Source organism: Pseudorasbora parva, chromosome 3 (genome assembly GCF_024679245.1).
Source record: "Pseudorasbora parva isolate DD20220531a chromosome 3, ASM2467924v1, whole genome shotgun sequence".
Taxonomy (NCBI): Eukaryota; Metazoa; Chordata; class Actinopteri; order Cypriniformes; family Gobionidae; genus Pseudorasbora; species Pseudorasbora parva.
In genome coordinates, this window is record NC_090174.1 from 45,651,778 (window position 1) to 45,674,402 (window position 22,625).

General features: G+C 38.0%; 2 protein-coding genes across 3 annotated transcripts; both read left to right on the plus strand.

Annotated features, from left to right (window-relative positions):
- Window positions 1-166: 166 nt before the first annotated feature.
- On the plus strand, window positions 167-12,623 carry fam76b (family with sequence similarity 76 member B). 2 transcript variants are annotated; one of them, XM_067439136.1, is made up of 10 exons: window positions 167-863; window positions 2,261-2,325; window positions 2,439-2,493; window positions 2,581-2,736; window positions 4,366-4,544; window positions 5,711-5,761; window positions 5,896-5,958; window positions 6,062-6,194; window positions 6,749-6,850; window positions 11,770-12,623. In XM_067439136.1, the coding sequence occupies exons 1-10, from the start codon at window positions 777-779 to the stop codon at window positions 11,857-11,859; spliced, it is 981 nt and encodes a 326-aa protein (XP_067295237.1). In that variant the 5' UTR covers window positions 167-776; the 3' UTR covers window positions 11,860-12,623. The 2 variants fall into 2 exon arrangements, with proteins under 2 accessions (XP_067295237.1, XP_067295236.1); XM_067439135.1 differs by having other exon boundaries at window positions 179-863; window positions 6,059-6,194.
- Window positions 12,624-13,487: 864 nt separating this feature from the next.
- Window positions 13,488-22,421, plus strand: cwc15 (CWC15 spliceosome associated protein homolog). Its single transcript, XM_067439137.1, has 7 exons — window positions 13,488-13,822; window positions 14,431-14,571; window positions 14,708-14,814; window positions 14,902-15,002; window positions 16,202-16,309; window positions 17,995-18,149; window positions 22,144-22,421. Exons 2-7 carry the CDS (start codon window positions 14,441-14,443, stop codon window positions 22,271-22,273), a joined length of 732 nt encoding a protein of 243 aa, XP_067295238.1. The 5' UTR covers window positions 13,488-13,822; window positions 14,431-14,440; the 3' UTR covers window positions 22,274-22,421.
- The last annotated feature ends 204 nt before the right edge of the window (window positions 22,422-22,625 follow it).

A 22,625-nucleotide genomic window follows, 5' to 3' on the forward strand; every position in this document is an offset into this window, starting at 1 on the left:
AATAACACAACATAAATGTAACACATTTTTGCACACTAGGGGACTTAATATAGATTTAAATAAATATATTCAAACATTTGCAAAGTTTTAAAGTTCCATTTCTTTCTTGAATGAAGAATTTAACAGGAACAATTTAATTTGTGAACATAGAATTTTGCCATTAAAATAATAAAATATATTATATCAATCTAACTGTGCTTGTCACTACAATTCTCCAAAAAACCAAACAATATATTTTCTCTTTCCTGATATTCACTTTATAAGAAAGGGTGGGATCTTTACATCACTATCACGTCACTAAAAACACATTGCGTAGTCTTTAAAGGGGCGGGACGAGGTCTTCGATTGGTTTTTATTTTTTTAAACCATTCTTCCCGCCCATCGGAGCAGGCTGCCGATTGGCCTTTGAGTCTTTCCTTTGTAGTCACAGGTCGCATCCGGTTCGTGCGTCGACAGATACAAAAAGAAGAAAGCAAGAAAATCTCGCTAGGAGCCGAAATACCGAGATTTGAAATCAGGTTTTTAGTTATTCTTTTTATGTAAGGCCATATTTTAGTCTGTTCTTAATCATGAGTATAAGCCGCTGGTGTTTTTAGAGTAGTGTTCGCAGAGCAGTTTTAGATGGTTGAATCCATTTTATTTATCGGGATTAAATGCAGCTTTAATTGGGATTGAATCCGCTCAGGTCTCACCTCAACAGACGTGTTAAAGGTCGCCCGCGCGTAAGTTTATTATATTTTAACAGTAGCGGTAATTGTGTGTTTGTTCGGTTGGCGATGGCCACATCGGCCCTGTACGCCTGCACCAAGTGTAACCAGCGGTTCCCGTTCGAGGAGTTGTCGCAGGGCCAGCAGCTCTGCAAGGTGAGAGTGTACATGCACGTACTGTTTACATGCGATTCAAGAGGTAAAAGTGTGTGTCCTGTATTTGGTCGGGTATTAAAGCGTTAATTGTGAACGGCAGAAGCATCCATATATTGTGTCAGCTGAAACTCCACTGTTATCTTAACCTGTTTATGTTTTAATTATGTTTTAATTCTGTTTTCACACTTGAGTCCTCTCTGAAAGATCCGAACTCCGACCCCTTAAACTAGTGTATAATACGATGAACCAAGTTAAAACAACAACCCGATCCTCTTTACGTTCACATTGAAAGAATACTTTTATATGATCCACTTTAGTAGTCTCAAACCTGTGTTCTTACTGTAGTTTTTTGGGTTTAGTCTAATTCAGTGCTTGATGCCTTACCCTATATACCAACATTTTATTAAATTCACATATATTGAGACTCCAAGATGTTTTGTGTTTGAAAACATTTGTTTTATTATTTTGTAAAAAAGAAAAACATTTCTACAAATTCTGTCGATTGGGCTTAACTTTGAAATTAAAATAAAAACTAGAGTTGGGCACAAAAATATACATTTTGTCACTGTACTCCATCCATGTTCGTGTTCTATATCACACATCCACTTGTTTTGATTTGTTTCATCTTTTTTTATTGCGCAAGGCTATAGTGACAGAAATATTCATAACTTGGCTGAAATTTTTTATAAATGTGTTCGATACAAATGCCTGCACTGTCAGTGATTTTCATAGTATACATTTTATTTTATATTATTATATATACTTTTTTTTGTTGCTATTTAACAGGTATCTTAATGTCTGTTGTTGTAATATTGTTTATGCTTTTCTCAGTTTAAAATAGTAGGTTATCTTTCAGTGATAGCGTTTTTACTTATTTTAAAAAGTACATGTGCAGTGATGTACTTAATAAAATCTACTGGAGAAATCAGTCATTATGTGAACTAGCACTTATTTACTTCATACAGTATTGAACATACATTGTCAAATTAATACCTACAGTATTTTAATAATAATAATAATAATATAAAACAAACAAGACATTTTCACAGCCGTGTCTTTTTCATGGAATTTCGAAGCGATTGGAATGAAGCAGCCTATAGTGTCCCAAGATGATCTCTCTTTGGTTCGCTTCTCTTTAAAAGGGTCGGCGATTGTTTGGCGTGTTCACATATGGGCCAAAAATCCGCCAATCCGTGCTCAGACCCCCCAAATAGGACCAAGTGTGAAAACCCCTAAATATTAAGCCCAGCAGTCATACAGTATATAAAACTGTAAAATAAATTCATATACTAAGCAGCACTGCCATTGTTAGTATTCTATGTGGCCAGTACACCTACATTAAAGCATATTTAAAGTTTACATCATATCATTAGTCGCTTTGTTTTTTTTCCTCCCAGGAGTGTCGGATCGCGCACCCTATAGTAAAATGCACTTACTGCAGGTCAGAGTTTCAGCAGGAGAGGTGAGACGTGCATATGCACAATCAGGGTAAAACTAAGTCTTTGAATACCAGCCACAGTGGCTGCTAAAACATGTATCCATTTGAGCTAATGGAAGATCTTTCTTTTTTCTCAGCAAAACCAACACTATCTGTAAGAAATGTGCACAGAATGTCAAGCAGTTTGGAACGGTAAGTTCATGTGAGAGTATATATGTTTAAATAGACTGAAATCCTGCATACTGATGCATTAACACACACATTTTTCTCTTTTGTCAGCCGAAGCCATGTCAGTACTGTAACATCATTGCTGCATTCATTGGGACCAAATGTCAGCGCTGCACCAACTCTGAGAAGAAGTATGGCCCTCCACAGACATGCGAACAGTGCAAGCAGCAGTGTGCCTTCGACAGGAAGGACGAGGGACGGAGAAAGGTGACTAGTCACACATGCGCATTCTTATTCATACGAGTCTTATTACTCATCCGCGCACACTGCGTTTTCTCGCACCGCATGTGTGTGATATGATTCATCGTGCTCTGACAGATTGAAGAGTCATTGTCTCCAGATTTCACCACAATGAAAGCTCAATCATGGCTGTCATTAATTACTGATCAAAATGTACAATACTGCTAATGGGGTACGCACAACCCAGAACTGAATCATTAAAGCCCATTCCTCCCACCAGTGTTAACCACTAACCAAGCTTTACTGATTCATGATCAGCAGTGTATTGTGTTCTTCATGATCCATACAGTAGATATCTGGCCTAAGAAAATGTAGATCTTCTCCCTTTATTCAATTATTATACAATATTTGTTAAAGGTTTTGTAAGCATATTGCATAGTTGTGCTTGGAGTCAATTGTTTTATTTGTGATTACGCAATGATACATGCCAAATGGTGTGGACATAATTTTTTGGCCAGGCTGTCATTATGCCAAAAAAAATTATGAACGCATGAGAGAGAACTAACAAAGTAATAATAACTAATTATTTTGTCAGTGTATGATTTTTTTTTTTTTTTTTTTTGCATTGTAAAATAATGCTTTTCTTTTTTTGCCAAATGATTTTGTCAGAAAAACACCTTAACCCAGTTTATTGCTTTGTTCTTTCTTCATATTGAATCTGATTGTAGCCCACAGCTCCAGTTTTGACATTATGTAAACTGAGACAGTGCCAATATTTATTTTTACATATATATATATATATATATATATATATATATATATATATATATATATATATATATATATATATATATATATATATATAAATAAATAAATGTATTTATTTATTTTACATTTAACACTATTCTTTCTTGATTTTTCTGTTTGAAATTACAGTGCTAAAAATCAAAATCAAGTAATTTTTATTTATTTATTTTTTACATCAAAGGTGTTTATGCCCATACAAAGCACATCTCACTATAGTGATTCTACAATAATTTTATGAAGCGACAAGAATAGTTTTTATTTGCAGAAAAACTAAATAACGGCTTGTATAGTGATAGGCCGATTTCAAAACAAAGCTTCGAATGGTTATGAATCAGCGTATTGATCCATGATTCGGATCGCATGTCAAACTGCTGAAATCACGTGACTTTGGCGATCCACAAATTATTAATCGATACGCTGAATCATGATGGTTCAAAACTTTGTTTTAAAATCGGTATTGCAAGTAAATTTGAAGTCTTTAGTGCCTTTTATGGGTCTTGAAAAGGGAAATGACATTGGTGTCAATGAAGGCCTGTCTGAGCCATCGGATTTCAACACAAATATCTTCATTTGTGTTCCAAAGATGAACGGAGGTCTACGGTTGTCGGACGACATAATTTCTGGGTGAACTAACCCTTTAACTAAAACTATTATGTTATTGTTAATGAAGCTGAAATAAAATATAAATATTAAATGTAACACTCAAAATAGCTAAATAGAAATGATAAAATCTAAATAATAAAAATGGCAACTGAAAATATAAAAATAAATGTATGAAAAAGTTATATAAATAAGACTAAAATAACACTGGGCACACTTGATGCTGAAGTCAATTCTCTCTTTCTGCAGGTGGATGGTAAGCTCTTGTGTTGGCTTTGCACGCTGTCGTATCGTCGTGTTCTTCAAAAAACAAAAGAGCAGCGAAAAGGCCTGGGCTCTTCCCACTCCAACTCTTCTTCCCTCAGTGAGAAGGAACATCAGAGACACCATCATCATCAGCACCACAGACACGGAAGTTCTCATCACAAGTAAGCACGAATGATTATAATACAAATACAAGCAACCGGAGCACATGAGCACGAGGGGTATAATGGTTCAAATGACTCACGGTTTGGTTTGTATCATTGTTTTAGGTACAGTTCAGTATATGCTATCTTAATGAGAATTAATATATAATAATATATAAATAAAGTAAATGAGAACAAAGTCAAACTACAAAAAATGGCAGAAATGATTACAATATTGCAAAGATACAAATAAAATACTCTTTTTTAGTAGTTTTCAGCTACAGAAATTGAACAAAGTAATCAAATGTGAGATAACATTGCATATAATGTTCACTGTATGAGTTAGATTAATTATTTTTTCCAAGTTCTAAAAGTCAAGAGCAGTGAGAGATTTCTTGGTCTTTTGTTGTTGAACAACACTTATCCAGTTCACTGATGCTGTGAACTTATGTTGTCTTTCTCAACTGTTTACGTTCACTTAAGCCGCCCATAACCTACATTTTTTTTTCTTGGATAATCACCAAGATGGGCATGTTGACATTTTTTGTGTGAATTTGTCAGTTAATGTGCAATAATACTTTTTTTTGTAAATACTCAATTTAGTATTTACATGCTGTCCGAGACGTGGTTTTCCATGTATGTGCGCGCTTCGGATGAGTGAGCACACAAAGCGTCTCACGCAGCGAGCACAAATTGTTTTTTGCATTCTGCGTTTGAATGTTTTAATTGGCAAGACTTAAAAACGTGCAAATGATACATGATCAATGTTTAAGAATCTGTTCAACAGCGCACAAAATGCTAGTGGAAAATGCTGGTATTGTCACTCTTGTACATTTATTTCAGTACCAATATCAGTATAACGACAACACTTTGTGTCTGTCTGAATTAGCACTGAGTGCTTGTTTAAACAGAAGACTATGTCTGCAATGTTTCGCTTTCACCTGCATTCACGGTATCAACACCTGGGTTATGGTGGTGTGAATGACGTGTCATATTATAGCATATGGCACTCTTATTGAACAAAGCTTACCTAGAGTTATTGTTTTGTTCATGTTTATGGTAGAACTGTAGATGGAGAATAGTACTACTTTTTTTAACTCCTGAGAACTGTTACACCCCTAATAAGCACCCAATCACATGACACAAACTCACTTACTAAAAATGCTATCACTGTGTGTGTGTTCCAGAATAAGTGGTACTTTAAGTCCAGAGCAGGATCAGGGGCTGTGGAAGCAGAGGTGAGATGTCTCTTTTACATGCAGCATGCTGTTTCTAATCGGCTGTAGTTTAATCTTTAGGATAGTCAGTCTCTTTGTCCATGCTGTGAAATTGTGTTGAAATGTATTGACTGTAATTTGCACCTCTTATGTAGCATTCAGAAGGAAACGCCAAAGAAAAAACCCAAACTAGAGACAAAGCCATCCAATGGAGACAGGTAGTTCTCACTGTAATAATCTCTTTATTAGTTTCTCAGTGTGGACAAGCTGACACATTCTTTCTTTCAATACTAAACATTTCGTTTTCTTTCCCTCCAGTAGTTCGATCACTCAGTCGATGGATTCTGGAGGCACTGATAACTTCATTTTGATTAGCCAGCTGAAAGAGGAAGTGATGTCATTGAAGCGCATGCTTCAGCAGCGAGACCAGACCATCCTTGAGAAAGACAGGAAGGTAACTTGTGATGCCACTTCCTGTCTTTGGCACAATAATCACATGGAGTCAGTGTTGCAGCTGTAGCTCTTCTAAACTACAATATGACTTACTGACTCGTAGGTCTTTAACAGTCCTATTTTTATATATGGGACAAAGTCTGAAATTAGATACAGCCAATAGTACATAGAGATTGATGGATCCATCTTTATAAGATATAAAGATTGTATTAATGTAGATTTGGGTTTGCATTTGTTGTGTGACTGTGGTGTATTTCTCTTTGAGTTGCAATACAGTACATTTCAATTGAACTTCCTATGCAGTGTTTCTAAGTCAGGTCCAACTCATGACTTGAAATATATGCGTGTGTGTGTATATATAATATAATATAAATTAAGGTAGTAATCTAGGTAGAAGGTAAAAAGGTAGAAGGTAAAATCTATGTTGGTAACAACGCACAAGGGAAATTGGTTCATTGCCCTAGATGATATATCAGTACACAATTAAAAACTGTAGATATTACTGTCCTGGAATGTTTTGCAAAAAATATTTTCTATCTTTGTTTACTGTTTCAGCTGACAGAGCTAAAGGCAGACTTTCAGTATCAGGAGTCAAACATGCGGGTGAAGATGAACAACATGGAGAAAGCACACAAAGAGGCCATGGAGCAACAACAGGTCACTAACCCCATACACTCTTCATTACTCAAATCCCTCAAATCAGTATGTATATACTAATTAGTGAATTTAAGCGGTAACACATATTCAGGGACCAGAGTTCAGTGCTGCGCCTTCCCTTCTTACTGGCAAAGTTCTGGTGAGATCACCGGAGGTTAGGTTATTGTTGGTTTATAATGTTATACAGGGTTTTTCTTGCATGGAGAATTACGAGACGGCTGCCTTCGTCTGTCGACAAAACTCAGACAGGCAGCTTATAGCCTGTTTAGGCAACTTATAGCCTCTGACAGACAGCTTATAGCAGATTTATAGCCGTTTCTGAACGAATCTTGTACTGTCTTTCGGGTGACAACACAAGGACTCATTACCATGATCACACGAACAATAACAGGAATTTAAAACTGTGAAGAAACAAATGATCAGTAAACTGTTGGACAGATCTACATTATAGACCGGGGTGCCATGTAAAAGGTGCCGGCACGCACTTGCACTGCGGTTCATCTCACATCTGGGTTGTAACCATAGACCGTAAAAAAATATGGACGACTCAACATCATCTGTTTCCGCTTGCCAGATTTGAAGCTTTCAGGCGGCCTGCACGGCGCTGACACCTTGGGATAAAGTCTGCGCAGTAGACATTTCGGGACCGGAGTTGCGCAGTAGAGAGCAGGAAGTAGAGCAGGACGTACAGTCGCGATATCAAAAGCCCGCCCACACTCTCGCAGATGCAGAACAATAAATTATGTTGGTGTGAAATAAACAGTTATGGAAATGTAGAAATTAAAGCTAAAGCTCCAATCTGCTCCTAAAAATCCCGAAAAACGTCTGTTAGTGCCTCAGTGACAACTTCACTCAGAGAAGACGTCGATCTCAGCTGAGTCAATCATGATGTCACACCCCCTGTTTTTATAGCATCAAATAACTAAATAAAACTAAACTTATTTTTAAAACGAACACTTGAAATGAAATCATCGTGATGATAACTGTCTTCAGTGACATTGGGGAAAAAATATTTGAAGTTTAATTTTATTGTTTAGTTTGACTCGCGTCCAATACAAAACACAGAGGGGAGGCTATACTGGGACCGGTCACCGGGGGGCGATCTAGGCGCGAAAGCTTCAGTATCTGAGAGGGATGCTGGAGGCTTGGTTGTAACTTGAAAATAATGCTTTATGTATAGCCCCTTTCACACTGCACGTCAGACCCGCAATATTCCCGGAACATTGCCTGGTCGCCTTCTGTGTGAAAGCAACTACGTTCCGGCATTGATTACCGAATTGAACCCGGGTTGGGGACCTAGTAACATTGCGGGATTCGACCCGGGACGAGCGCTGTGTGAACAAAAGCCGAAAGTAATGCCGCAACGTGTGCGTAGTTATCGTGCGACTCCTAGAGCTTGTTTTTTTAATGAGCTAGTCGGTGTTTTAAATGCAGAGAGTGTTCGTATACAAAAGAAACTAAAATTAAACAAGCAGAAATGTGCACAAACTGTACACAAGTCGAGACCACGGAGTTCCTTACTATCCGCGCTGAAGCTGAGATCGCTGAAGCTGAGATCTCAGCTGAAGCTGAGATCGCCATTATACGTCACATCAGGATGTCACGTGTCAACTCGATCCGGGACCGTTACGGGTTGTCTGTGAAAGCGCACATATTACGGTATTTCGCTGGCAGTGTGAATGGGCCAAACCTAGCGGCCCGGGAACAAATGCCGGGTCGCATTATCCGTGTATTTGCCGGAATCGCAGTGTGAAAGGGGCTTATGTTTCTGTCGATGGATACATGTGCTGGCTCCTCAGTGATACACTAAAACAACAGCGATAATAAAAGAAAAACGTGGGCAAAACGGTCTCTCTTTGTAAACTGTTCAATGCAGCGAGTGCTGCCGTATGACCACCAGTTATTTTCGGCATCATCATCACCTGGGTATATTCGCCAGAAGACGCGAATGAGAGCACGCGCGCACTGTGAGAAGATCTTTCTCTGTGCATCATCTGAGAGCGCACACGTCTCAGCGCGCAAATATTGAGTTACCTTTCAAGTCTTGCGCTTAAACGGACAAACTCACACAAGAAGTATGTCAACATGTCTTGGATGATGAGTATCCAAGTAGACATAGTCTGAATATGCCTTAAGTGAACTTTATACAGTCGAGAAAGACGACAATGCAGAAGGCATTAGGTCTTAAAGGGGCAGTAACCTTTACTACTCTGTTTAATGTCAAACAAAGGTAAAGGACATCACTCACTGCTCTTTATTAAATAGCTTTTGTAAGTTTACTGAGAATTAATCTTTAATTTAAACAGTTAAATATGCAGTTATTTTACATTTGATTATTTATTCAATTTACCTCTCTCTTTTTTTTTTACCATACATGTGTTTACATCCCTGAATCTAAACATTTTACATTTTCATGTAGAAAAAATTAATATATTTATTGAAAAAATACATTTCTTTAACCAGACACCTGAACAAACACATTTATCCAGTTTCTTATGTATTACAAATATCTTATTTAATAAAAAGTAACATTTCAAATTCAGCTGTTGCTCTCAGGCAACATTGTACCATCGTGGAACACAAGTGTTACCAAACCATTACATACAAGTTATCACATCAAACTATCATATTCAAATTATCATGCCATTTTCATCCTCATCTCCATCTTTGATATTACCCTCACTCTCTCCCTGCCGGATTGTCACTATGGCCTCATCTTCCTCATTACATGATGCCTCATCCTCACCCTCATCAGTTGTGTTTTATACCTTTTTTTGAGTGCTATAGAAAATGCAGGTCATAATATATGCAGTTATAGTATGTGTATTACTATTTTTATACATGCATTACAATATTGTGCAAAAATTGCAAATATATTTGGAGTATTCTAACTCTTTTCCTTACAAATTGCTGTATTTGTATCCAACCTAGTGTGTCTGCTATGGCCTTACGCAATTCCATTATTCCGTCTCCTACGCGATTCCATTATGGTACAATGTTGCCTTGAGGCAATACAGTTTTTTGTTCTTTACTCTAAAACATTTGATGATATAAAATGTAAAGTTCTTGAAAATACTTCCTTACTAATTAGTGACGGTGACACTTTTTTTGGTGAATATTTTTGTGGGTGATTATCTGGACAGCGAATTAGTGAAAAATGCCGTTTCGTTGGAGAAAACATGGAGACATGTGACCTGTGCACATTACTGAAACAGGATCCAAAATGGACCCTTGTGGGTCATGTGACCCATTTCTTTCCACTTTCATTGATTAGTATTTGAGTTCTTCCCGGGGAAGAATTGGTGTTTCATTTGATTTAAAATAATCTAAAATAGACTGTTTCCTGGAGGCAACACCAAGACAGCTCATTATTTCCATTCACTCCACCTTCTCCCTTCTGGGCTCGCCTCTTTCCAAAGCCACGCCCCCAAAATACTTGAACGCGCTTCACCGACCGCTCAGCTGGAAGACGCATTATTTACCTTAGATGAGTGGAGTGCATGTACCGTATTTTCCGGACTATAAGTCGCACTTTTTTTCATAGTTTGGCTGGTCCTGCGACTTATAGTCAGGTGCGACTTATATATCAAATTTAATTCATACTGACTGACAAGAATAAACATATAGCCGCGAGAATGCGCTCTATGCTGCTCCTGTAGCCTAATATTTACTTATAGACAACAACTTAGAAAGACTGAACACAAACAAAATGCCCCCATAAAGAAAATGTTATTCTGCAAAACACAAACAGCATGTAGTAAAACATGCAGCGGAGAACGAGTCTCACAGCGTTCGTCTCGCGCGGCTGCGCCTCTCCCGGCAGAGAGTTCAAGCCTCTGTGGACTCGTTCCTTCAGCTCTGGCCATCTTGCTTACAGTCCGCAAGTAGATTTCTTTTTCTTCTTCATTTCACAGTTAAAGTAACCTCTGCTTTTCGCCAGTCCCTTACAAGTTTCTCACTCACTTCAAACTTTCTTTCTTCTGCTCGGGTTATGCAATGAAGCGGGCACGAGCGAGTGCACGCGAGCAGGTGCTCGCATGCGCGCGCGGGTGCTCGCATGCGCGCGGCTCCAGTTCTGCCCTAATGCGACTTATAGTCCAGTGCGACTTATATATGTTTTTTTCCGCGTCATGACGCATTTTTTGACTGATGCGACTTATACTCCGGAGCGACTTATAGTCCGGAAAATACGGTAGTCACATCATGTCAGAATCACGTGTAATAAAAATCTAACTTTATCAGTATGAATATAAACAAATAAGATGTCTTTTAGTACTCACTATCAAGCTAGAATACCGATACTGGTAAAGTTTAAAATATATTTTGGTTTGATTCAGTGAAGAGCTAGTTATATTTAACAATAACAGGACAAATCAATACAAAGAGACAACTACTATAGGTTGTCTATTTAAGTTTACATATTTGACGACGTATTACTTGCACTAAAACAAGTAAATTAACTAATGGCCAAGACTGCAAAGTCTTCACAAATCTCTCTCTCTCTCTCTCTCTCTCTCTCTCTCTCTATCTATCTCTATCTCTCTATCTCTCTATCTCTCTATCTCTCTATCTCTCTCTCTCTCTCTCTCTCTCTCTCTCTCTCTCTCTCTCTCTCTCTCTCTCTCTCTCTCTCTCTCTCTGTGTCTGTCTGTCTGTCTGTAGGCGATTGATCTGTAGACCAATCACTACTGACTGGGTCATCTGACCAATAAGAGCAGACTAGGCTTGGGGAAGGGGGGTTTTTTTTAGAGAGACTGATTCAGCCATTGAGTCGTTTGGGAATAATTTAACATTGTGGTGATGTGGAGAGTATATTATGAGAGTTTCTTTTTTTTAATCTTTGGTGCATGTAAACCTGTTGTTGAAAGAAACATTTATTATCAATGCTGAAAAAGTCCTAACTGGTTTTATTTTCTCAGGCGAAGAACAGAGAATTGCTGAAACAGGTCGCTGCGCTCTCGAAAGGCAAGAAGTTTGACCGCAGCAGTAGCTCTCTACTGTTACCATAGCAATGACCTCACGCCATTACAATGACCCTCTTCCCCGATGTGTCATTACTGTGAGGAAGCTTCACCCTCCATTGCTCACAGGTTCTCTGTGTGTTGTGTTTTATTATTCTGATGTCACATATGCAAAAATCTCATTATTATTATTATTATTATAATTTTTAGTTTTTCTTTGGCTGTTCTCAGCTGTTTTAGTAATCACACACACATATACATATATATATACACACAAAGCAGACAGAACTGTATAGAGCCATTTCAGGAGCCCTGGCTGATCCCAGCCTCAGATCTCATATGCAAAACATTACAGAACTTTTGAAAACAGACTGACAGGAAGCAGAAAGAGCTGTCAACAAATAAATGGAAATGTTATGATTTGAACTTGTCTGATATGCTGAACAATTTTTATAGATGCTCAATTCATCTTTTTCTCTTTCTCTCTCTCTCTCTTTCTCTCTCTCTTTCTCTTTCTCTCTCTCTCTCTCTCTCTTTCTCTCACTCATGGAAAGACTGTATAATTGCATGTCTTACTGCCTGGTCAACTGTGTGGTTTTGTATATTAATTCATCACTCTGTTTTGTTTGGCTTTGTATTAGTGATATTTCAGAGATGAATTTTGCAGGCCTGTATGAGACATTGCTGTTTTAGTAAATGTGAGGCTCTTTTATTGTCCCTCCATGCATTTGCATCTTTTTACTGTCGGACACTTTTGTACTTTTTTTTTTCTGCAACAGACGTTTCAGGAATATTAAAGCTAGTAAAAAATCTCAGTTTGTGGGTGTGTCCTTATCGATGCATTAAAAGTGGTGGGAAGTGTACACGGTTATCGTTTTGCATTTTAAAAATTAGTAACACTATTTTACAGTGTCTTTGTTACACTTTACTGTAACTATAAATTGTGCGTAATTACATGCAACTACATCCAACCCTAAACAAAGTACATGTATTTCATTATTTCTCAGTACTTAAATGTATAATTACACTGTAATACTGTTACCGTAAAATTAAGTGTAACCTAAGTTTTATAAATATGTGTAGCCTACTCTTAACAATTTAATTAAGCAGGCACATTAGTTCATTTTAGAATGTATTGTAATTCTAGTTCAAGAATCAGTTCGAGTCAACAAAAATCAAACATTAAAATCTGCATTGCACTGATTATTATTACACCATCGAACAGAGCCTAGGGGAGAGGCAGGTGCAATAAGTGGCATTGCAAAACCTGCTAGATGATTCAAAGTATTGTCACATAATAAGGAATTCAAATATTGACGCCTGAGCAATTCCATTCAAATGAGCTTTATTGGCATGACTGGGAAATAGCATAATATTGCATTTAGAACTAGTATTTGATAGAACTTTGTTGATAAAGATAGAACTTTGATTCACTGTCGGGTCGCCTCATAGGGACAGACATCATAAGATCACATGGCCAACCGAATTTGATTTATCTTGGTAAGATTACTTTTATTCGTTTGTGGACTGTGAACAGTGTTTAATTTTCAATGGCATCGTTAACAGGAAACTATTGCGCAATGGTGCATCCACGCAGCTAGGTGTCAGTGTCTTAATGCGCAACAAGACTATAAAAACGTTGGTCTTTCGTTTTAGGTAAAGGATAAAGAGATTAAGGCATATTCTCAGCATTTTCTATGTATTTATACAAATGACCGATGTCATTACGTTCTTTTGTTGCAGACAAACAGCGTCAGCGAAGTGTTATCGTGAAGTGTATTCGAGTTTCGCTTCAACGTTTGTCCCGCTGCGTCCACCGTAACCCGCACATACACGTGACTATTATTTGCGTGTCGTGGTGGCTGACGGGATATCCGTGAGGAGCAACAACACGGGCTAATCGCGAAAAAAGAATACAAAACCGCTTTATTTAGTTATTTGTTGAGGATTAGTACGTTTAATTTGTGTGTTATCGTTTAGTATACGCGGGATTTATATTTTCTTGCTGCAGGTGAGTTCAAAATAATCTAACACAAGTAACGCAAATCATGCACCAAAGCTCTATTGAGAACACGTAACAATAGAAACAGTCAATATTACAGACGTTAAAAGGGCACTACACGTGTGTTCTGTTATATTCATTACACAAAGAACATATTCCCAGTTTCCTTGTTTTTAGATTTTTGATAGACTCGAGTTAAAAGGCTTGGAATTAGGTTAAATCGTTCAATTTTGACTAGTGAATTGAATAGATGTAAAGTAAAAGAAACAAATCATCTATATTATCCTAAAAGTAACTTATCAGTGCATTATTACATAAATTACATTAGGCTTGCATACATTAACTTTAATTTCCCATACACATTCTAATGCCATAAGGCACATTCACTGAATAGGTTGTCTAATTCTAAACATCTTTTGCTTTTAAAATATAAATATTTGTCCAATGTCCAAAAACATTTGAGTAGTATTACAACTGTTCAAAATGTTTAATGTGTTTCTATGAAATATCCATAGCATGGCGGTCACACCTAAACCTTATTAGACCCTTTTCTGACTTGGAGTCAGAATCTTAGGAGTCATATCACTTAAATTGATGTTATAAAACATTTGTTTCAGGTAACCAAAGATGACCACAGCGGCAAGGCCAACATTTGAGCCCGCGCGAGGAGGACGGGGCAAAGGAGAGGGTGATCTGAGCGCTTTGTCCAAACAGTACTCCAGCAGGGACTTGCCAGGACACACCAAGATCAAATACAGGTGAAGTTGCTGTTTACAGATGGACAAACATTTGTTCTCTTTTGAGAAGCCGATTCACTCGAGGGAAGAAAAGACCATCGCAACTTCTGTTTCATGCCGATTTTAAAAATGTCCTGATGTGATTGTGTCCCTGAAGGCAGCCTACTCAGGATGCCCCAGAAGAGGTGAGAGCTCGTGATTTCAGACGTGAGCTGGAGGAGAGGGAGAGAGTTGCTGTTAAGAGCAGAGATAGAGGAGCAAGAGGTGAGGAAGCATGTGCATGTGACTTGTTTTTGGCTTTGTTAGGTCAAGATGTGTTCATTCACTGTGATCCTTTCCTGTTTCATTTAGAACACACAACTTCTTCGTCGTCGTCTTCCTCCTCCTCCAAACGGCCACGTCTGGATCAGATTCCTGCTGCCAACTTGGATGCTGATGATCCCCTTACTGATGTACATAGATATTCCTATATATATACTTAAATCATATTCGAACAGGATTAGTTTAACATAGAGGGGTGGGGTTAAGTAGTTATTACCAGAGCTTCTCAGTGATTTTAGTCCTGTCCGAATGTGCCATCCGAGTAATAATTGCGGACAATGTCAGTAAAGAGTACAGTAACTTTTACCTTCTGTACAAAGGTTTGGAAAAATTATCCCAGGTAATACTAATCCTGTGCAAATAGATCAGCTGGAGGTGCTTGAAAAAGCATTGGGCATTGGTACTAGTCTGTGGCAAACTTAGTAAGTGTTTTCTGCTTATCATTCAGATAAATAAAAGGTCGAAAGCACTTGTCAGAGGCACAAAAGTTCTTTTAGCTTTAGGTTAGTGCCTATTACCAACAGAATCCAATCAGAATTGAACTAATAAATCCTTCAACCAGACCTAACTTCTGTATCTAGGATATTGTTCATATAGAATAAATGTGTTTGAGCACGATTTCAGGAAGCAACTTAATACGCACATGACGACAGGGAGGTGACGGTGATGCATAAAAATAGTTAGCCCTACCACTTATGCTAGTTTTACTGAGATTTCTTATCCCATTCAAATTGGCAATTAATACTACAGACATCCTGTGGTAAAATTGCAATACTATAAAACTAATCCTGTCAGAATGGGGCTTTAGACTACATTTATACTGTTAGTCCAAATCCAATTGGAATCTGATCTGAAATTCTGTCCACATTGTGTATCGCAGCATGGAGGGGTTGGCAATACAGATGTTTTCTTGTGTAGCCGCTGTGCTGGACTACCATGTTATGATGATGCAGCGGGGGAAACGTAGGAGGCTGTTATGAGCGGTTTTGTACTGCACTGTCAAAGCATGTCTCCGTTATAGCCTTTGCAACAACACAACCTTATTTCTGCAACGACTTTCAGCATGTTTTTTATAATGTGGTCTGACATTTGACATGGCTTGAGAAAAGACACACAAACCACCCAAAATCTGATCAGAGCAGTCAGACTGAATCGGATTTCCAGAAATGAGATTTGGAGTAGGATTTCAAAACATAGGAATGTAACTCACGTAACTGATCTGATTTCAATCGGATATGCACAAAATCGGATATTTGGACCGACAGTCTGAATGTAGCCTTAGACATATGTATTGATTTTAACTGTATTTTAAAGGATTTGTGTGTTTTAGGATGAAGATGACTCTGACTCTGGCTCTGACAGTGATGATGACACTGCCGCCCTGCTGGCTGAACTGGAAAAGATAAAGAAGGAGCGAGCTGAGGAGCAGGAGAAGAAGGTGAGCATCACTTACCAGTTAACACTTGATCATCTCCTTCCTCTTTAATCTTTACTACTAGTTATAGCACAAAATAATCATAAATGAACAACAAAATTTATATCACAGTATTTTTCTAAATTATATCGGTTTCACAGTATATTACGTTATTTTTTTTCTTCTCCTGTGCATGACCCGGTGTTAACCACATTTTCTACTGATTGAGAGAGGAAATACTGCAGTAGATTGACTAGAATGCACTATTTTACTGTCATGAGTGAATATTGTGGAAAAATTCCACACTAGTTACTACAGAGTTTGCAAAACCCCACAAGATGATGCTGATGAATTCTCCGCAGTAATCAAGGGTTGAATCCGCGACCATACTAGACATTATTGAGTGCACTTATTCTATCTCACATTACACCGCAATAACGAGTGTACAGCCAATGTTCACACAACGGCTGTCCGACTTCATGCACTCGTTTTCATTCACTCCTTCAAGTGAACTATATTAGTGGATAACGTAGGGAAAAGTGAATGATGCTTCAGTGGGCGATTTCGGATTCAGCCTTGCTATCTCAGTTGTGCTGTCACAACAGCGTTCTGAATGTTGTTTAAACATTCAGATTAAGCTTTTTCTCTGAGAAAATAACTTAATCTGAATCATATACCGATATCATAAAAATTCATATCATAACAAAAATAAATCTCTAATTTTGAAACATAATGTTTGTTAATTATATGCGAATAATGGTTTTACTTTGGAATGTGTTTAAAACTCACTGTGATATTTGCATTTACTTTCAACGTTGTTACGTTGCAAGATGGTGCATTATAGCCTGACATGCCAGACCCACATCAAGATGTTTGGTCTGGAAACTCACCATTGACAGAGCTCAATCCGAGGGGCGGGATAAACGGTTGTCTTTCAAACTCCCTCTGCACGCGATAGGATAGCGCTACCAGTGCTACAACCAACCAGAGCACGAAGGTGAAGCAGAGCTAGTTGATAGATTAAACATTCGCTGTATCCGGTCGGCAAAACTCCAAACACATCTTCCCTTCTTAAGAATGACTTCAGTGCTGTTCTTTTCTCAGAGAAAAAGCTTAATTCCAAGTCATCCAGAGTCTTGGTCAAAGCTGATTCGAATGACCGCCGTTCGCCAGTTTCTGTGTTTACTAGAAGCACGCAAGCGCAACTCTGGCGTCATTATGTTAAGCCCCGCCCACCGACTCTATACACGATGTGATTGGCCCGGCAAGAGCTTGGTGTTTACAGCTCAGATGGGTATTGAGAGTTGCTGGACTACACTCAGATTAGATTTGCTGCTGCTAGGGTGCGTCTAGATTTCTAGGCTAGCTGCAGTAGCCAATAGGCTGTCTTCCCGGGGCTCCAATTTGCTCAGCAAATATATATAAAATGAATATTTGAATAAATCTGTCATGAAAACCACTGTTTAAATGTTTAGAATCAAATTGGTATAGAAACATTATTGTCGTAATAAGGTTATTGTAGCTTTATGATTTTAAAAACTACCGTACAATTACTAATTTCAGCCAGTTTTTTTGTGCAAAAAAAAGCCTTTATGATGATTGTGGTCACTCTGTCAGACTTTCTTTTGTGAAAATGACCACCCTGAATGTGCATTATATCTTATTGACTTGAGTCATCACTGTTTTTATTGGTCTGTGTGTGATTTAAGGAAAGAGAACAGAAGGCAGAAGAGGAGAGGATACGTATGGAGAACATTCTGAGCGGGAATCCACTGCTGAATCTGGCAGGCCAGCAACAGCAGCAGCAGCAGCAACAACAACAACAACAAGTGCAGAGCCAGAACACATTCAGCGTGAAAAGAAGGTAATTTTGTGGTGGTGGAATAAAAACAAGTAATACAAGATTTTTTGATCTTTTCTCTTTTAAAGGGATAGTTCACCCAAAAATGACCCCCAGGGTACCCAAGGTGCAGGTTTGTTTGTTTCTTCAGTAGAGCACAAATTAAGATTTTTAACTCCACCGTTGCTCGTATAATGCATGTCAATGGGGTTTATTTCTGTGAGAGTCACTATGAGAGTAAAAAACAAAGACATACGAATCCATATTAAACACAGTGGCTTGTGATACATTGATGTCTTAAGACACGAAACGATCGGTTTGTGTGAGAAACTGAACAGTATTTATATAATTTTTAACCTCAAATACAACACTATGTATAAAAGCCGCGACCGCGCATCACTTCTGGCAAGTGAGGTCAAGATAAAGCATACCTTAAAGGGATACAAATGGCGGAATTAATCTCTTGCACCATAGGCGTAATTTACGGGTGGGATGGGTGGACATGTCCCCACCACTTTTTTTAAAACATCTTGCTTCACGGATGAACCTAACTAATACAAACAAAACATATCTGGTTAACTAGAAGAGCATCATTTTGTTCGTATGTTAAATAAGAGGCGATCTGGCACTCGTTGCCGCAATTATCAGTGCTGCAGATTTCTCTCGCGGCTCATGCAGTCTTCACACAGACCAGCGCTTTAATCTAAAGATTAACGCCGACCAGCGCTTAACGCCGTTGCAGAGACTTTCTATTTGTTCCGGTCAGATCACGAAACAAAATGCACAAAAACTGTCCCTGCTCTTGATGTACTGATGATATTCGGTTTTGATGAGTGAAAAAATAGGCTACGAGGGCAGAATAGAAACGAGAATTTCTAACAAGTTCAACAGACTAGACCAGGGATTATAAGCAAAGTGTGCAAATCTATATGCCTTTATTCACGTGAAAATTCTTGGCACAACGCTCTATTGTGTTTAGATGCAATAATTAAACGAGATCTATATCAATAAATGAACTATTTAATTGATTTCCGGACATCTTAATACTAATTTTTCTGCAATTGTTATTGTACATATTTTACATCTGATATAACATTGTATCAGCAATGCAACCCCCCTTAATACACCATATAGTGCATATCATATCACGCGAAAAACTGCCTACCATGCACGCCAAAGCTCATTTTGACGTATGAGCGCCCCTGCATATTGTACGCAGTTTTTCGCGTGCATATGATACGCAATTTATGTCCCACCCACTTTTTAAAACAAAGTTACGCCACTGTTTTGCACGTATCTCTACGCCATATCGTGTAATTTGACCTCACTTACAGACAGTGATGGTGCGGGGACGGCTGATGTGCATCCATTCTTGTACAAAGAAGCGCAATTACACAACATTTTAAGATGAAGAGGTCCTTTTTTGGTTTTAAATTGTGAAAACTAATGTGCTCACTCACAGAATCATACACTGCTTTTTATATAGCACATTTCACGTTATGAATTATAACACCATTGGATTGTTGATTCGTTGGGTAGGATTGCTTTCACACCTCAAGCGAACCACCCCAAACTTCATTTGCAATCAGGCCGAGACCATTTCGTTCAGGTGGTGCATTGTAAAGACCTGTGCCGGACGGATTTTTCCGTCCCGTTCCCGCCCGCTCCCACAAGATTTTGTCCCGCTCCCGCACACAAACAATCAAGATCGTCCCGCTCCCGCCTGCAAAATCCCACGGGTAGACGTATAAGTATTTTTTTTTAATACATTGCATATTCTGCCTGCTATTTTTTCACTTGCTCCCTTGTTGAATATATATATATATATATTTAAAAGGAAAATAAACAAACGTTTTGTTGCGTTTAATTAAATAGATGAACACAAACAAAGGAACATAGAAATACAGTAAAAAAAGAAATGTAGGCTAAATAAAAATACATATAGGCTACCTATAATAGGCTATAGCCTAATAAATTATATAATAATAATAAATCTGGATTTATTTCATGTTCAAAGGAAAAGTAGGCTAGCCTATATGGCCTAATGCTGCTTTCTTTGCTTTTAGCAAATATATATATATAATATATATTCACCTGAGTCATGCAGTGCAGACAGTTTGCCACAGTGTGATAGGCTTGGCTGTTCCGTGCCTATGAACCACGAAAGAGTTAGCTTCCGACCATGCACCTGTAAAACGGTTTTATTTATTTTTTATTAGGTTTATTTGTTTCTAGTTGTATTATTTTGTTAAATATTTCCATTTTGTGGGAGTCCCACAAATAATTTGATTTTTGGCGACCCGTGACCCGCACACAATAATATCTTGCCACCCGCATTCACCCATCAAATATTGTCCCGCGCCACACTCAGTTGTGTTGGGTCCCGTGGTACTCCCGCGGGAGTGCAGGACTCTAGTGCACGTATCCGATTGCCATGTTCACATATGCCTAAACACACTGAAGCACGGGAGAAAGCGCACCAGGTCCCGAAACAAACGCTTGGGTGTAAAAGCACTCTAAGCTAGACTCGTGTTACAGAATTATACCTAAAGGAAAAAAAATGCATGTTAATGTGCTTAAAGGTGTCATGAACTGGATTTTTAAACATTTTTATACTGAGGTCAACTTATGTTCGCATGGTTTTTACATTCAAAAACATCATACCTAATAAGTAATAGGCTATTTTCTACACTGTTTTTGAGGCTCTCTCCTAAACGCTGGGTTTTGATGGGCGTGCCGCACTGAAGACTTAGAAGTAAACGCCCACGGGTAGGATTGGATAAGATTTGCATATTTAATGAGCTTCTGCTCTAGCCTGGTCTTACCAGACTCTCGTACGTTTCTTTTGTACATAGATGCTGCGTCCCAATTCGCCTACTTATACTACGTCCTAAAATTATGTACTCTTTTTGTGAAGAAAAAGTATATACTTTTGAGAATAAAAGTATGCAAGCTTCGGGACATACTATTTTTTCATCTTTAACGGACTCTAGTTATGTGTATCCCGTCACCGTTTAAACTGACGTGTCAATCATCATCACAGTTCAAATCCTCCACATTCAGTTTAATTTCCAACCATATTGGAGAGAAATGTAGCCGTTCGTTGATCTGCCATTTGTGGGTCTTTAATGCAGAGACTCCTCGTGTTTGCAGTTGAACTATAATGATGCATTTAAAAGTTAATGGCCAAGCGTGTCATTACAAAAGTTCACAATACTACTGCAGGTGAAATATAGTGTGGACAACACTGAATAAATATATTTTTGTCAGATTAAATACTGATAGTTGGTCACTCAAACCGTTGGACTCGCACATCCGTCATGTTTGTAGTTTTTTAATGCTTTTTATCCACGTTTGTAGTTCTAATCGAATCCTCGTCCAACTCGCAGTGGGTTGTGGGTAATATCAGCCATTAGAGTACGCATCGTATATCAATATGTCAGCGTGTTTACTTAGCCGGAGTCGGTGGGCAGGGCTACAGAAGCAGCGTACACACAGAGGCGGCATTTCACCCTTCTAATGCGTCATTGATTTGAGAGCCTCATTTTCTAGGCCTGGTGTCTATAAAAGCTTTTTTTTTTTTTATGAACAAGGAAGTTTTCAGCTCCAAAACGTGCAGGATATTTAATATATATTACAATGACCTTTTATATATATCAAAGGCTCAAGGGAAAGTTGATTTCTCAATTCATCACCCCTTTAAATGTAAGATGATTAAAAAAAATTGCAACCCATCTAATAGTAAACATTTCACTCATTTTAATGTTACATAGTAATAGTGTGAAATTTTCTATACTCTGAGACCAGCAATTTCAACAGCTCCACATTATGGTCACAAAATATTCCTATTAAAAAGAAAAGAAGAAATGTTGTTATTAATAATAATAACCAATACAAATAATATTGGTTTGTAAGTTATTTAAGCTGTTAATAGATTGCATATTCCTTGCACAGTTGAACGACCTCAATAATATACTTTTGACAACACAAACACATTTACTCTTTCTGTTTTTGGCAGGTGGGATGATGATGTCGTGTTTAAAAACTGCGCTAAAGGAGTGGATGAATCTCGTAAGGAAAAGCGCTTTGTTAATGACACACTGCGCTCTGAATTCCACAAGAAATTCATGGAGAAATATGTTAAATAAGATGTCTTGTTATGGAATTCTATTTCTGCTATTTGTAAAAGATTTTTCCTTTGTCACATGTGCTTTTTAAAATATTGTCTTTGTGTGCTGCCATTCAGTAGTTGCTCTGTAATAGAAATGTACCAATAAACAGAATGAAAAATGTGAACCACTAATCCTGTGAATGCATCTGTTATCTGTCTTCATATTTTTATTCTTAGTCAGAATGGCCTGTTACCCTGTCTGACCTGATTATGTTTATATCCAAACATTAATAACCCTTTATATGTTCCTTCATATGTTACTTTTATTGCTCTAGGTCAGAACAGTTTCTTTTTGAGTTACTGAAGCAGAGCCACTTTGAATCAGTTAA

Coding starts and splice junctions, on each gene's coding strand:
- fam76b (XM_067439135.1), top strand. CDS start 777: ATGGCCACATCGGCCCTGTACGCCTGCACCAAGTGTAACCAGCGGTTC. Junction 2,326..2,438: donor TCAGAGTTTCAGCAGGAGAG/GTGAGACGTGCA, acceptor CTTTTTTCTCAG/CAAAACCAACACTATCTGTA. Junction 5,959..6,058: donor AAGCCATCCAATGGAGACAG/GTAGTTCTCACT, acceptor CTTTCCCTCCAG/TAGTTCGATCACTCAGTCGA.
- cwc15 (XM_067439137.1), top strand. CDS start 14,441: ATGACCACAGCGGCAAGGCCAACATTTGAGCCCGCGCGAGGAGGACGG. Junction 15,003..16,201: donor CTGATGATCCCCTTACTGAT/GTACATAGATAT, acceptor TGTGTGTTTTAG/GATGAAGATGACTCTGACTC. Junction 16,310..17,994: donor CTGAGGAGCAGGAGAAGAAG/GTGAGCATCACT, acceptor GTGTGATTTAAG/GAAAGAGAACAGAAGGCAGA.